The 14434-nt window shown below is 38.8% G+C and overlaps 1 protein-coding gene across 1 annotated transcript in view; it reads right to left on the bottom strand.

Annotated features, from left to right (window-relative positions):
• Positions 1-13377, bottom strand: part of LOC139748792 (probable glutamate receptor) — an 80470-nt gene extending 67093 nt beyond the window's left edge. Inside the window, exons 1-2 of the mRNA XM_071662226.1 lie at positions 13246-13377; positions 2425-2518 (exon numbers count right to left, since the gene is read on the bottom strand). Of these exons, the coding sequence (XP_071518327.1) occupies positions 2425-2518; positions 13246-13337 (186 nt within the window). The 5' untranslated portion in view covers positions 13338-13377. The remainder of the gene's footprint in view (positions 1-2424; positions 2519-13245) is intronic.
• Between the last annotated feature and the right edge of the window lie 1057 nt (positions 13378-14434).

Below are 14434 nucleotides of genomic sequence, written 5' to 3' on the forward strand. Positions count from 1 at the left end.
CTTCATCCCACCACTCACTACCCTTTCTAAACAGCCCACCTCCCACTCTTCTCATGCCACAAGCATCTTTTGCGCAATCCATCACTGATTCCCTAAATACATCCCATTCCTCCCCCACTCCCCTTACTTCCATTGTTCTCACCTTTTTCCATTCTGTACACAGTCTCTCCTGGTACTTCCCCACACAGGTCTCCTTCCCAAGCTCACTTACTCTCACCACCTTCTTCACCCCAACATTCACTCCTCTTTTCTGAAAACCCATACTAATCTTCACCTTAGCCTCCACAAGATAATGATCAGACATCCCTCCAGTTGCACCTCTCAGCACATTAACATCCAAAAGTCTCTCTTTCGCACGCCTGTCAATTAACACGTAATCCAATAACGCTCTCTGGCCATCTCTCCTACTTACATAAGTATACTTATGTATATCTCGCTTTTTAAACCAGGTATTCCCAATCATCAGTCCTTTTTCAGCACATAAATCTACAAGCTCTTCACCATTTCCATTTACAACACTGAACACCCCATGCATACCAATTATTCCCTCAACTGCCACATTACTCACCTTTGCATTCAAATCACCCATCACTATATATATATATATATATATATATATATATATATATATATATATATATTATTATTATTATTATTTTTTTATTATTTTGCTTTGTCGCTGTCTCCCGCGTTTGCGAGGTAGCGCAAGGAAACAGACGAAAGAAATGGCCCAACCCACCCCCATACACAATGTATATACATACACGTCCACACACGCAAATATACATACCCATACATCTCAGTGTACACATATATATACACTCACAGACACATACATATATACCCATGCACACAATTCACACTGTCTGCCTTTATTCATTCCCACCGCCACCTCGCCACACATGGAATACCATCCCCCTCCCCCCTCATGTGTGCGGGGTAGCACTAGGAAAAGACAACAAAGGCCCCATTCGTTCACACTCATTCTCTAGCTGTCAAGCAATAATGCCCGAAACCACAGCTCCCTTTCCACATCCAGGCCCTACACAACTTTCCATGGTTTACCCCAGACGCTTCACATGCCCTGATTCAATCCACTGACAGCACGTCAACCCCGGTATACCACATCGATCCAATTCACTCTATTCCTTGCCCTCCTTTCACCCTCCTGCATGTTCAGGCCCCGATCACACAAAATCTTTTTCGCTCCATCTTTCCACCTCCAATTTGGTCTCCCTCTTCTCCTCGTTCCCTCCACCTCCGACACATATATCCTCTTGGTCAATCTTTCCTCACTCATTCTCTCCATGTGCCCAAACCATTTCAAAACACCCTCTTCTGCTCTCTCAACCACACTCTTTTCATTTCCACACATCTCTCTTACCCTTACATTACTTACTCGATCAAACCACCTCACACCACGCATTGTCCTCAAACATCTCATTTCCAGCACATCCACCCTCCTGCGCACAACTCTATCCATAGCCTACGTCTCGCAACCATACAACATTGTTGGAACCACTATTCCTTCAAACATACCCATTTTTGCTTTCCGAGATAATGTTCTCGACTTCCACACATTCTTCAAGGCTCCCAGGATTTTCGCCCCCTCCCCCACCCTATGATTCACTTCCGCTTCCATGGTTCCATCCGCTGCCAGATCCACTCCCAGATATCTAAAACACTTTACTTCCTCCAGTTTTTCTCCATTCAAACTTACCTCCCAGTTGACTTGACCCTCAACCCTACTGTACCTAATAACCTTACTCTTATTCACATTTACTTTTAACTTTCTTCTTTCACACACTTTATCAAACTCAGTCACCAGCTTCTGCAGTTTCTCACATGAATCCGCCACCAGCGCTGTATCATCAGCGAACAACAACTGACACTTCCCAAGCTCTCTCATCCACAACAGACTTCATACTTGCCCCTCTTTCCAAAACTCTTGCACTCACCTCCCTAACAACCCCATCCATAAACAAATTAAACAACCATAGAGACATCACACACCCCTGCCGCAAACCTACATTCACTGAGAACCAATCTTTTTCCTCTCTTCCTACACGTACACATGCCTTACATCCTCGATAAAAACTTTTCACTACTTCTAACAACTTGCTTCCCACACCATATATTTTTAATACCTTCCATAGAGCATCTCTATCAACTCTGTCATATGCCTTCTCCAGATCCATAAATATATATATATATATATATATATATATATATATATATATATATATATATATATATATATATATATATATATATATATATATATATATGTATATATATATATATATATATATATATATATATATATATATATATATATATATATATATATATATATATATATATATATATATATATATATATATAACTTTGTTATGACTACGAGAAAGAATAATGCAAGCTTACCTTTACAACTCCAAGGATTTGCTCTGTCCTTTGCCCGATGTACGAATCTATGAACGCCTCAAAGTATTGTAGTGAAGGTAAAACCAGGACATACCTGTTGCAAGGAAATATTGTTTTGGAAAGGATTAATCTGCAAAGCGCCATATAAGAGAGAATATGTTGTATATATCTGAAATTCATTTACTTTTAGTACATCTTGCGTCAATAACTTTATATTCTTACTTTAAGCAGCCTATAGGATGAAATGATTTTGTATTAACCTTTTAGACTTGTGTCTCTCCTTACGAAATCGTTAATAACTGATCCAGTCTTTTCCTCATATCTCAGCACAGAACTCTTTTGCAATACTCTTTACAACGTTTTTTTTCTCTTTTCCACTTCACTCTACAACTGTTCCATGTCTTAACCAGTACTCACTGTTTTCCTTTCTACTATCAAATACACAAAGAATTTTAATCTTGATATTAGTGATGGTCTATACAAATTAGATAACTTTAATGTTGATGGAATTTGTTAAATGATAAGTTCATGAACGCTCGTTGTCTGTCTGGGACAATCACATGTTTACCAAATAGCGTCCTAGCTTCGTCTCTTTAATGTATATCAACTGACTGTTATATTTCTCTCTTGTGTCTCCCCTGATGATGTGATTATTACACGAAAGTGCAGCTGGGAACTTATCGTGTCTCATTTTCCCGGTGGACTCATAGGAATTTCTTGATCATTCATAAAATTGTAATCCTCTCCAATATATATATATATATATATATATATATATATATATATATATATATATATATATATATATATATATATATATATATATATACATATATATATATATATATATATATATATATATATATATATATATATATATATATATATATATATATATATATATATATATATATATTCATATTTATATTCATCTCATTATCTACTATACTTTGTCGCTGTCTCCAACGTTAGCGAGGCAGCGCAAGGAAACAGACGTAAGAATGGCCCAACCCACCAACATATTCATGTATATACATACAGATCCACACGCAAGACATATACATATCCATACATCTCAACGTATACATATATATACACACGCAGACATATACATATATACACATGCACATGATGCATACTGCCTGCCCTTATTCATTCTCGTCGCCACCCCGCCACACATGAAATGAAAACCCCCTTCCCCCGCATGTGCGCGAGGTAGCGCTAGGAAAAGACTACAAGGGCCACATTCGTTCACACTCAATCTCTAGTTGTCATGGAAATGCACAGAAATCACAGCTCCCTTTCCACATCCAGGCACCACAAAACTTTCCATGGTTTACAACAGACGTTTCACATGCCCTAGTTCAATCCATTGGCAGCACGTCAACCCCGGTATACCACATCGTTCCAATTTACTCTATTCCTTGGAAGCCTTTCACCCTCCTGCATGTTCATGCTCCGATCATTCAAAATCTTTTTCACATATCTATATATATATATATATATATATATATATATATATATATATATATTTATATATATATATCATTCTATTATATTTTTTCGCTCTCTTCCGCGTTAGCCAGGTACCGCAAGAAACAGACGAAAGGATGGCCCAACCCACCCACATACACATGTACCTACATACACGTCCACACACGCAATATACATACCCTATACATTTCAACGGAAATATATACATACATACACAGACATATTTATATATACACATGCTGATAATTCATACTTGCTGTCTTTATTCATTCCCATCGCTACCCCGCCACATATGAAATGACAACCCCTCCCCCTGCACGCACGCGAGGTCGCGCAATGAAAAGACAACAAAGGCCACATTCGTTCACACTGAGTCTCTAGCTATCATGTATAATGCACCGAAACGAAAGCTCCCTTCCCAAATCCAGGTCCCACAAAAAATTTCCAAGGTTTACCCCTAGACGCTTCACATGACCTAGTTCTATCCATTGACAGCACGTCGACCCAGCTATACCACGTCGTTGCAGTTCAGTCTACTTCTTGCATGCCTTTCACCCTACTGCATATTGAGGCCCCGATCGATCAAAATCTTTTTCACTCAGAGCCAAAACATCCAGGCTCCTTTCCTCAAACATACTATCTATCTCTCCTTTTTCTCTCCAACTTATTGTCAAAGAAAGTCACATTTGTGTGGAGTGATCAATATGATAAGGCCTTTAAGAAATTGAAACAGATACTTGTAAGTACACTCATACTTTCTACTCCAATATATGATAAACCATTTAAACTGTATATAGATGGTAGATTTGGTAGTTGGTGGATTTTAGTGCAAGAGAAAGATGATATAGATTTTCCAATTTTTTCAAAGAAGTTTCTGTCCTATCAGAAAATCTACAGTACTATTGAAAAGGAAACATTAGCGTTGATCTTAAGTTTGAATCATCTTGATGTTTATTTGAGAGGAGCAGGTTTTTCGGATTACAATCTCCATATAATTTTGCATAAGATGAAAAATGTAAACCATCATTTAACAATGTGGAGCCTTTTGTTACAAGATTATAATTTGATCATGAAGCATATAAGATGAAAGGATAATGTTGTAGCTGATGTCTTGTCTTGTATCCCAGTCAGCTATAAGTCAAGTAGCAGCTGCCTCATGCCTCATTTGGGAGATGTTACAGTTATCTCCCCTCTTTACCAATAATTGTTTGACTTATTCATTTCATCTTGTTCACTTTTCTTTAGGAATGATATGTTCAGTTGTCTAAGTTACATTATCTAGGGTGCATTATACCCTTATGAAGAATCTTATTATCGTCAGGTACAATATGAAATTTTGTTATCAGAGTGCAAATAATGAGTAGTAAATAATTTTACTATTATTACATATCATGGAGGGACAAAAAATATGTAAGAGACAAAATGAAATGATATGGAGCATTTGTGTTCAAGAATAGAAAAAGTGTTGGAAATGTTTACAAGCTATTGTGCTCTCTCTCTAGAAATGGCCTCTGAAAAAGATATGATAAACGCTGTTGGGTAAATCTATGATGTTATTCTGTACATATCTCAGTTATTTCAAATACTGATGTTATTAAATCAAGACCAGTATATTTGCTTAAGATACGTTAAGTAAAGTAAATCAGAGGCAGATAAAGGAATCAAGAGTAAATTGTATCTTTATGTTCAGAGAGAGGATATGTTTACTTTCGCTACTGAAAATATATTTCCTGTAACTCTCTACCACTGTTTGGTATTTGACCGGCTCTATAAGAAAAAAAAAAAAGTGTATGTATATCTAATGACAGTCAGCGGACAGATGGAAAGGGAATCTGTGTCCAGCCTAAATCTCTCTGTTAACAAAAGCCATTATTTCAGATTTCTGTTTTAATGGGCCTAGGATCTGAATATACATCTTTAAAAGAAGGGGTGAGTCAGTGCGTAACGAATTCAAACAATATCTTACGGTTGCAAGATATTGGCTTGTACGGAGGAGAATGGATGTGTTAGATGTAAATGTTTAAGGAGAGTATGTAGTATGAGGTGGTTTGATCGAGTAAGTAATGAAAGGGTAAGAGAGATGTATGGAAATAAAGAGTGTGGTTGAAAGAGCACCAGAGTGTGTGTTGAAATGGTTTGGACATATGGATAGAATGAGTGAGGAAAGATTGAAAAAGATGATATTTATGTCAGAGAGGTTGAGGGAACCAGGAGAAGCGGGAGACCAAATTGGAGGTAGAAGGACAGAGTGAAAAAGGTTTTGAGCGATCTGGACCTGAACATACAATAAGGCGTGAAGCGTGCAAGGAACAGAGTGAACTGGAACGATGTGGCATACCGGGATCGACGTGCTGTTAATCGGTTAACCACGGGATGTGAAACGTCTCGGGTAAACCATGTAAAGGTATATGATGCCTAGATGTGAATATGGAGCTGTGCATTATATAGGGGGTAGAATTGCTGTCATTTGGCTGAACCAGGGAATGTATGACGTCTAGAGTAAATTATGGGAGAGTCTATGGGGCTTCGATATGGATAGGGAACTGTAATTTCGGTGCATGATACAGGACAGCTAGATTGAACGAATGTAGCCTCTTTTGTCTGTTTTCCTGACGCTACCTCGCTGAAGGAGGGGGTAGCTTTGCTGTTTATTGCTGACCTGGGTGGTGCCAGAAATGGATAAAGGCAAGCAAATATGAATATATATATATATATATATATATATATATATATATATATATATATATATATATATATATATATATATATATATATATATATATATATATATACATTCTTTTTTTTGCTTTGTCGCTGTCTCCCGCGTTTGCGAGGTAGCGCAAGGAAACAGACGAAAGAAATGGCCCAACCAACCCCCCCCCCCCATACACATGTATATACATACGTCCACACACGCAAATATACATACCTACACAGCTTTCCATGGTTTACCCCAGACGCTTCACATGCCCTGATTCAATCCAATAAATAAAAAAAAAAAAAAATATATATATATATATATATATATATATATATATATATATATATATATATATATATATATATATATATATATATATTATTATCATTATTATTTTCCTTTGTCGCTGTCTCCCGCGATTGCGAGGTAGCGCAAGGAGAGAAACGAAAGAAATGGCCCCCCCCCATACACATGTATATACATACACGGCCACACACGCAAATATACATACCTATACATCTCAATGTACACATATATATACGCACACAGACACATACATATATACCCATGCACACAATTTATGCCTTTATTCATTCCCATCCCTACTGCGCCACACATGGAATAACAACCCCCTCCCCCCTCATGTGTGCGAGGTAGCGCTAGGAAAAGACAACAAAGGCCCCATTCGTTCACACTCAGTCTCTAGCTGTCATATAATAATGCACCGAAACCACAGCTCCCTTTCCTTATCCAGGCCCCACACAACTTTCCATGGTTTACCCCAAACTCTTCATATGTCCTGGTTCAATCCATTGACAGCACGTCGATCCCGGTATACCATATCATTCCAATTCACTCTATTTCTTACACGCCTTTCACCCTCCAGCATGTTGAGGCCCCGATCACTCAAAATCTTTTTCAATCCATCTTCCCACCTCCAATTTGGTCTCCCACTTCTCGTTCCCTCCACCCCTGAAACTTATATCTTCTTTGTGAATCTTTCCTCACTCATTCTCTCCATGTAACCATACTATTTCAAAACACTCTCCTCTGCTCTCTCAACCAAACTCTTTTTATTACCACATATTTCTCTTACCCTATCATTACTTACTCTCTCAAAACCACCCCACACCACATATTGTCCTCAAACATCTCGTTTCCAGCACATCCACCCTCCTGCGCACAACTCTATCCATAGCCCACGCCTCGCAACCATACAACATTGTTGGAACCACTATTCCTTCAAACATACCTATTTTTGCTTTCCGAGATAATGTTCTCGACTTCCACACATTCTTTAAGGCTCCCACACTTTTCGCCCCCTCCCCCACCCTATGATTCACTTCCGCTTCCATGGTTCCATCTGCTGCCAAATCCACTCCCAGATATCTAAAACTACTTCCTCCAGTTTTTCTCCATTCCGACTTACCTCCCAATTGACTTGACCCTCAACCCTACTGTACCTAATAACCTTGCTCTTTTTCTCATTTACTCTGAGCTTTCTTCTTTCACACACTTTACCAGACTCATTCACCAGCTTCTGCAGTTTCTCACATGAATCAGCCACCAGCGCTGTACCATCAACGAAGAACAACTGACGCACTTCCCAAGTTCTCTCATCCACAACAGACTGCATACTTGCCCCTCTTTCTAAAACTCTTGCATTCACCTCCCTAAGAACCCCACCTGTAAACAAAGTAAACAACCATGGAGACGTCAAACACCCCTGTCGCAAACCTACATTCACTGAGAACCAATCACTTTCCTATATATATATATATATATATATATATATATATATATATATATATATATATATATATATATATATATATATATATATATATATATATATATATATATATATATATATATATATATATATATATATATATATATATATATACCCTCGTGTTCCCTGCATGTCGTAGAAGGCGACTAAAAGGGGAGGGAGCGGGGGGCTGGAAATCCTTCCCTCTCATCATTTTTTTTTTTTTTTAATTTTCCAAAAGAAGGAACAGAGAAGGGGGCCAGGTGAGGATATTCCCTCAAAGGCCGCGTCTTCTGTTCTTAACGCTACCTCGCAAACGAGGGGAAATGGCGAATAGTTTGAAAGAAGAAAGATATATATATATATATATATATATATATATATATATATATATATATATATATATATATATTATCACTGGGGATAGGGGAGAAAGAATACTTCCCATGTATTCCCTGCGTGTCGTAGAAGGTGACTAAAAGGGGAGGGAGCGGGTGGTTGGAAATCCTCCCCTCTCTTTTTTATTTTTAATTTTCCAAAAGAAGGAACAGAGAACGAGGCCGGGTGAGGATATTCCCTCCGAGGCCCAGTCCTCTGTTCTTAACGCTACCTTGCTAACGCAGGAAATGGCGAATAGTTTTAAAGAAAAGAAAGAAATATACATATATATATATATATATATATATATATATATATATATATATATATATATATATATATATATATATATATATATATATATGGGGTTGTTAGGGAGGTGAATGCAAGAGTTTTGGAAAGAGGGGCAAGTATGAAGTCTGTTGGGGATGAGAGAGCTTGGGAAGTTAGTCAGTTGTTGTTCGCTGATGATACAGCGCTGGTGGCTGATTCATGTGAGAAACTGCAGAAGCTGGTGACTGAGTTTGGTAAAGTGTGTGGAAGAAGAAAGTTAAGAGTAAATGTGAATAAGAGCAAGGTTATTAGGTACAGTAAGGTTGAGGGTCAAGTCAATTGGGAGGTGAGTCTGAACGGAGAAAAACTGGAGGAAGTGAAGTGTTTTAGATATCTGTGAGTGGATCTGGCAGCGGATTGAACCATGGAAGCGGAAGTGGATCATAGGGTGGGGGAGGGGGCGAAAATTCTGGGAGCCTTGAAGAATGTGTGGAAGTCGAGAACATTATCTCGGAAAGCAAAAATGGGTATGTTTGAAGGAATAGTGGTTCCAGCAATGTTGTATGGTTGCGAGGCGTGGGCTATGGATAGAGTTGTGCGCAGGAGGATGGATGTGCTGGAAATGAGATGTTTGAGGACAATGTGTGGTGTGAGGTGGTTTGATCGAGTAAGTAACATAAGGGTAAGAGAGACGTGTGGAAATAAAAAGAGCGTGGTTGAGAGAGCAGAAGAGGGTGTTTTGAAATGGTTTGGGCACATGGAGAGAATGAGTGAGGAAAGATTGACCAAGAGGATATATGTGTCGGAGGTGGAGGGAACGAGGAGAAGAGGGAGACCAAATTGGAGGTGGAAGGATGGAGTGAAAAAGATTTGGTGTGATCGGGGCCTGAACATGCAGGAGGGTGAAAGGAGGGCAAGGAATAGAGTGAATTGGAGCGATGTGGTATACCGGGGTTGACGTGCTGTCAGTGGATTGAATCAAGGCATGTGAAGCGTCTGGGGTAGACCATGGAAAGCTGTGTAGGTATGTATATTTGCGTGTGTGGACGTATGTATATACATGTGTATGGGGGTGGGTTGGGCCATTTCTTTCGTCTGTTTCCTTGCGCTACCTCGCAAACGCGGGAGACAGCGGCAAAAAAAAAAAAAAGATATATATATGTATGCATATATATTGCTATGAGTCCACGGGGAAAATGAAACACTAAAAGTTCCCAAGTGCACTTTCGTGTAATAATCACATCATCAGGGGAGACACAAGAGAGAAATATAACAGTCAGGTGATATACATCGAAGAGACGAAGCTAGGACGCCATTTGGTAAACATGTGATATATATATATATATATATATATATATATATATATATATATATATATATATATATATATATATATATATATATATATATTTATATATATATATTATTTATTTATCTATTTTGCTTTGTCGCTGTCTCCCGCGTTTGCGAGGTAGCGCAAGGAAACAGACGAAAGAAATGGTCCAACCCACCCCCATACACAATGTATATACATACACGTCCACACACGCAAATATACATACCTATACATCTCAATGTATACATATATATACACACACAGACACATACATATATACCCATGTACACAATTCACACTGTCTGCCTTTATTCATTCCCACCGCCACCTCGCCACACATGGAATACCATCCCCCTCCCCCCTCATATGTGCGAGGTAGCACTAGGAAAATACAACAAAGGCCCCATTCGTTCACACTCAGTCTCTAGCTGTCATGCAATAATGCCCGAAACCACAGCTCCCTTTCCACATCCAGGCCCCACACAACTTTCCATGGTTTGCCCCAGACGCTTCACATGCCCTGATTCAATCCACTGACAGCATGTCAACCCCGGTATACCACATCGATCCAATTCACTCTATTCCTTGCCCTCCTTTCACCCTCCTGCATGTTCAGGCCCCGATCACACAAAATCTTTTTCACTCCATCTTTCCTCCTCCAATTTGGTCTCCCACTTCTCCTCGTTCCCTCCACCTCCGACACATATATCCTCTTGGTCAATCTTTCCTCACTCATTATCTCCATGTGCCCAAACCATTTCAAAACATTCTCTTCTGCTCTCAACCACGCTCTTTTTATTTCCACACATCTCTCTTACCCTTACATTACTTACTCGATCAAACCACCTCACACCACACATTGTCCTCAAACATCTCATTTCCAGCACATCCATCAACCTGCGCACTACTCTATCCATAGCCCACGCCTCGCAACCATACAACATTGTTGGAACCACTATTCCTTCAAACATACCCATTTTTGCTTTCCGAGATAATGTTCTCGACTTCCACACATTCTTCAAGGCTCCCAGAATTTTCGCCCCCTCCCCCACCCTATGATTCACTTCCGGTTCCATGGTTCCATCCGCTGCCAGATCCACTCCTAGATATCTAAAACACATATATTGGAAAGGATCACAATTTTGCGCGTGATCAAGATATTCCTATGAGTCCACGGGGACAATGAAAAACGATAAGTTCCCAAGTGCACTTTCGTGTAATAATCACATCATTAGGCGATACACAATAGAGAATTATAAGTCAGTTGATATACATCGAAGAGACGAAGCTAGGACGCCATTTGGTAAAGGAAAGACCATACATCTACCACTTTATCATCAATCATTTAACAAACTTTCAAAATATTCACTATATCTACTCACTTCATCACTTTCTGTTACCACTTCCCCAATTCTACCTTTCATCAATGTTCCCATTTGTCCTCTTGTTTTCTGCACACAATTAACTTCCTTCCAGAAAATCTTATTTCCTCTGAAGCTTACTGACACTTGGTCGGCCCAACTCTCATTAGCACTCCTTGTCTGTAAGTATAGACCATATACTACTCTATTCTCTTTCATCAGCAACTTTGTCATCCCACCATTCACTACCCTTTCTAATTTGCCTACCTTCCATCTTATGCAGTTACCAGCACTGCTACCCTAAATAACTACCTTTCCTCATCCACTCCCAAACTTGGTTCACTCTTACCTATAGCCATTCTACACTGAATCTCTCATGATACTTCTTCACACATATCTTCTCCAATCACACATACTCTCATCACTCTTTACACCTATGACGTTTCATCTTTTCCGAAAACTTCCACAAACCTTCACCCTAGCCTCCACAAGGTAATGATCAGACCATCTTTCCTACTCTCATACGTATACATATGTAATGTGTATGTCACTCCTCGTAGATTAGGCATTCCTGATGAGCAGTCCTTTTTCCGCAAAAAGGAATGTTTTATGCGTGCCAGTCATACCCACCATTGCCACATTATATGCCACAGCATTTAAATCACCCATAGCAAATACCCGGTTTTTGCATCAAAACGGCTGACACACTCAGCTGTACCAAAACACTTGCCTCTGATAATCTTTCTTCTCATGGCCAAATGCATAAGCAACGATAATCACCAGTCTCTCGAAATCCATTTTCATTTTTACCCATATTAGTTCAGAGCTCACTTCCTTTCATTCTGTCACACGCTACCACTTCTGCTTCAGCAGCAGTGCTATTCCTTCCTTAGCTCTTGTCCTCTCACCAAATTCCGACTTTGCGCCAAAAACATTTACCATCTATTCTTCTCCTTTACCCTTGAGCTTTGTCTCAATCAAAGACAGAGCATCTAGGTTTTTTTCCTCAAACATACTTCTTATCCCTTCCTTCTTATCATCTTGGTTACATCCACACACATTCAGACACCCCAGCTTGAGCCTTCGACGTGAGGAGAGGGTGACTAATGTATGTCTGGGTTGCGTGGCTTTAGACTGACGTTTCTTTGACAGCCTTGTGTTTAAGACTGAGTTGTGACGACGTTTATTTAGCTCTTGTCGGATCAATTCAATTTTCAGGCGTTTTGTTAGAGTTGTGTTTATTGAGAATAGCAGGATCTCCTAATAGAGGTTGCTGAAGTATGAGGCTGAGGTAAACTTTCAATTTCTCTCAAAGTATTGGTGGTTGGTTATGGATTGGTTTGAGTGCTATGATGATGGGTAGTGTCTCTTAATTTTGACACTTTACTTGCGCATGTATGTATTTCTTTTATTTCTTGCTTGTGACAAACAGCATGTCTTTTAAGGATTAACTGCTGCCACAGATTATAGATATATGAGACCTGTATCATAAATTTTGTTTTCGTACCTGCCGCTGTAGTCCCATGTGTAGTGAAAAGTCCTGTAAAAGGTCAGAAATGGCTCAGGATCGCCCAACAGGAAGAAGTAACCACGACACATTGTCGATATCCAGATTATCCTAGTCAGATCTGCTGTTGTGTTGACGTACACCACCTGGATAGTGCAGGGAGACATTTTTGTTATATACAGCAAGCTGGAACATAAGAAGCCAAGCAAGGAGTGCTCATCCTCCGCGAAGGCTCAGGCTGGGGTCGATGTGACCAAGATGAGAAGAAAAGAGACATAAGCACAAAGCTTCAGGAGAAGAAATAGAATAACAAAGCTAAAAGGGTATGAGAAAAACTAGTTAGGATGATCATTGGTGTATAGTCAGCTCCAAAACCTCTGCTTACAAATTAAATGAAACTTGACACATTTAAAGAAAAGTCTTTCACATCCTACAAAAATCGTAAATACTCTTCCTTTTCTTTTCTTTCCCCTTTTCATAACTCAATATTGCAATTAATGCCTGGCCTTGATGTGGACTTTTGTTTGTGAATGGAACAAACAACATAAAGAAAAAAGACCACAATTTCTAAAGAAATGAAAAGATTAGAGTGAACAATATGGATTAAGATAAGGTTTTCTGATCAAAATTCCTTCAAGTATGTGCAGTTGAAGCAGGAGACGGTGCAGAGGCCGGAATTTGACATCCGTTATGACTCGTTTCGTTGTGAAAACAATGAAACACCCTGATAATATGTATATATATATATATATATATATATATATATATATATATATATATATATATATATATATATATATATATATATATATATATATATATATATATATATATATTATATATATATATATATATATATATATATATATATGTGTGTGTGTGTGTGTGAATGTAACCAAGATGAAAAAAAAAAGGAGAGATAGGTAGTATGTTTGAGGAAAGGGACCTGGGTGTTTTGGCTTTGAGTAAAACGGAGCTCAAGGGTAAAGGGAAAGAGTGGTCTGGGAATGAATGTCTTTGCAGTAAAGTCAGGGGTTAGTAAGAGGATAAAAGCAAGGGAAGGAGTAGCACTACTCCTGAAACAGGAGTGGTGAGAGTATGTGATAGAGTGGAAGAAAGTAAACTCTAAATTGATATGGGTAAAACTGAAAGTGGATGGAGAGAGATGGGTGATTATCGGTGCATATGC

The sequence above is a fragment of the Panulirus ornatus genome, chromosome 5 (genome assembly GCF_036320965.1).
Source record: "Panulirus ornatus isolate Po-2019 chromosome 5, ASM3632096v1, whole genome shotgun sequence".
NCBI lineage: Eukaryota > Metazoa > Arthropoda > Malacostraca > Decapoda > Palinuridae > Panulirus > Panulirus ornatus.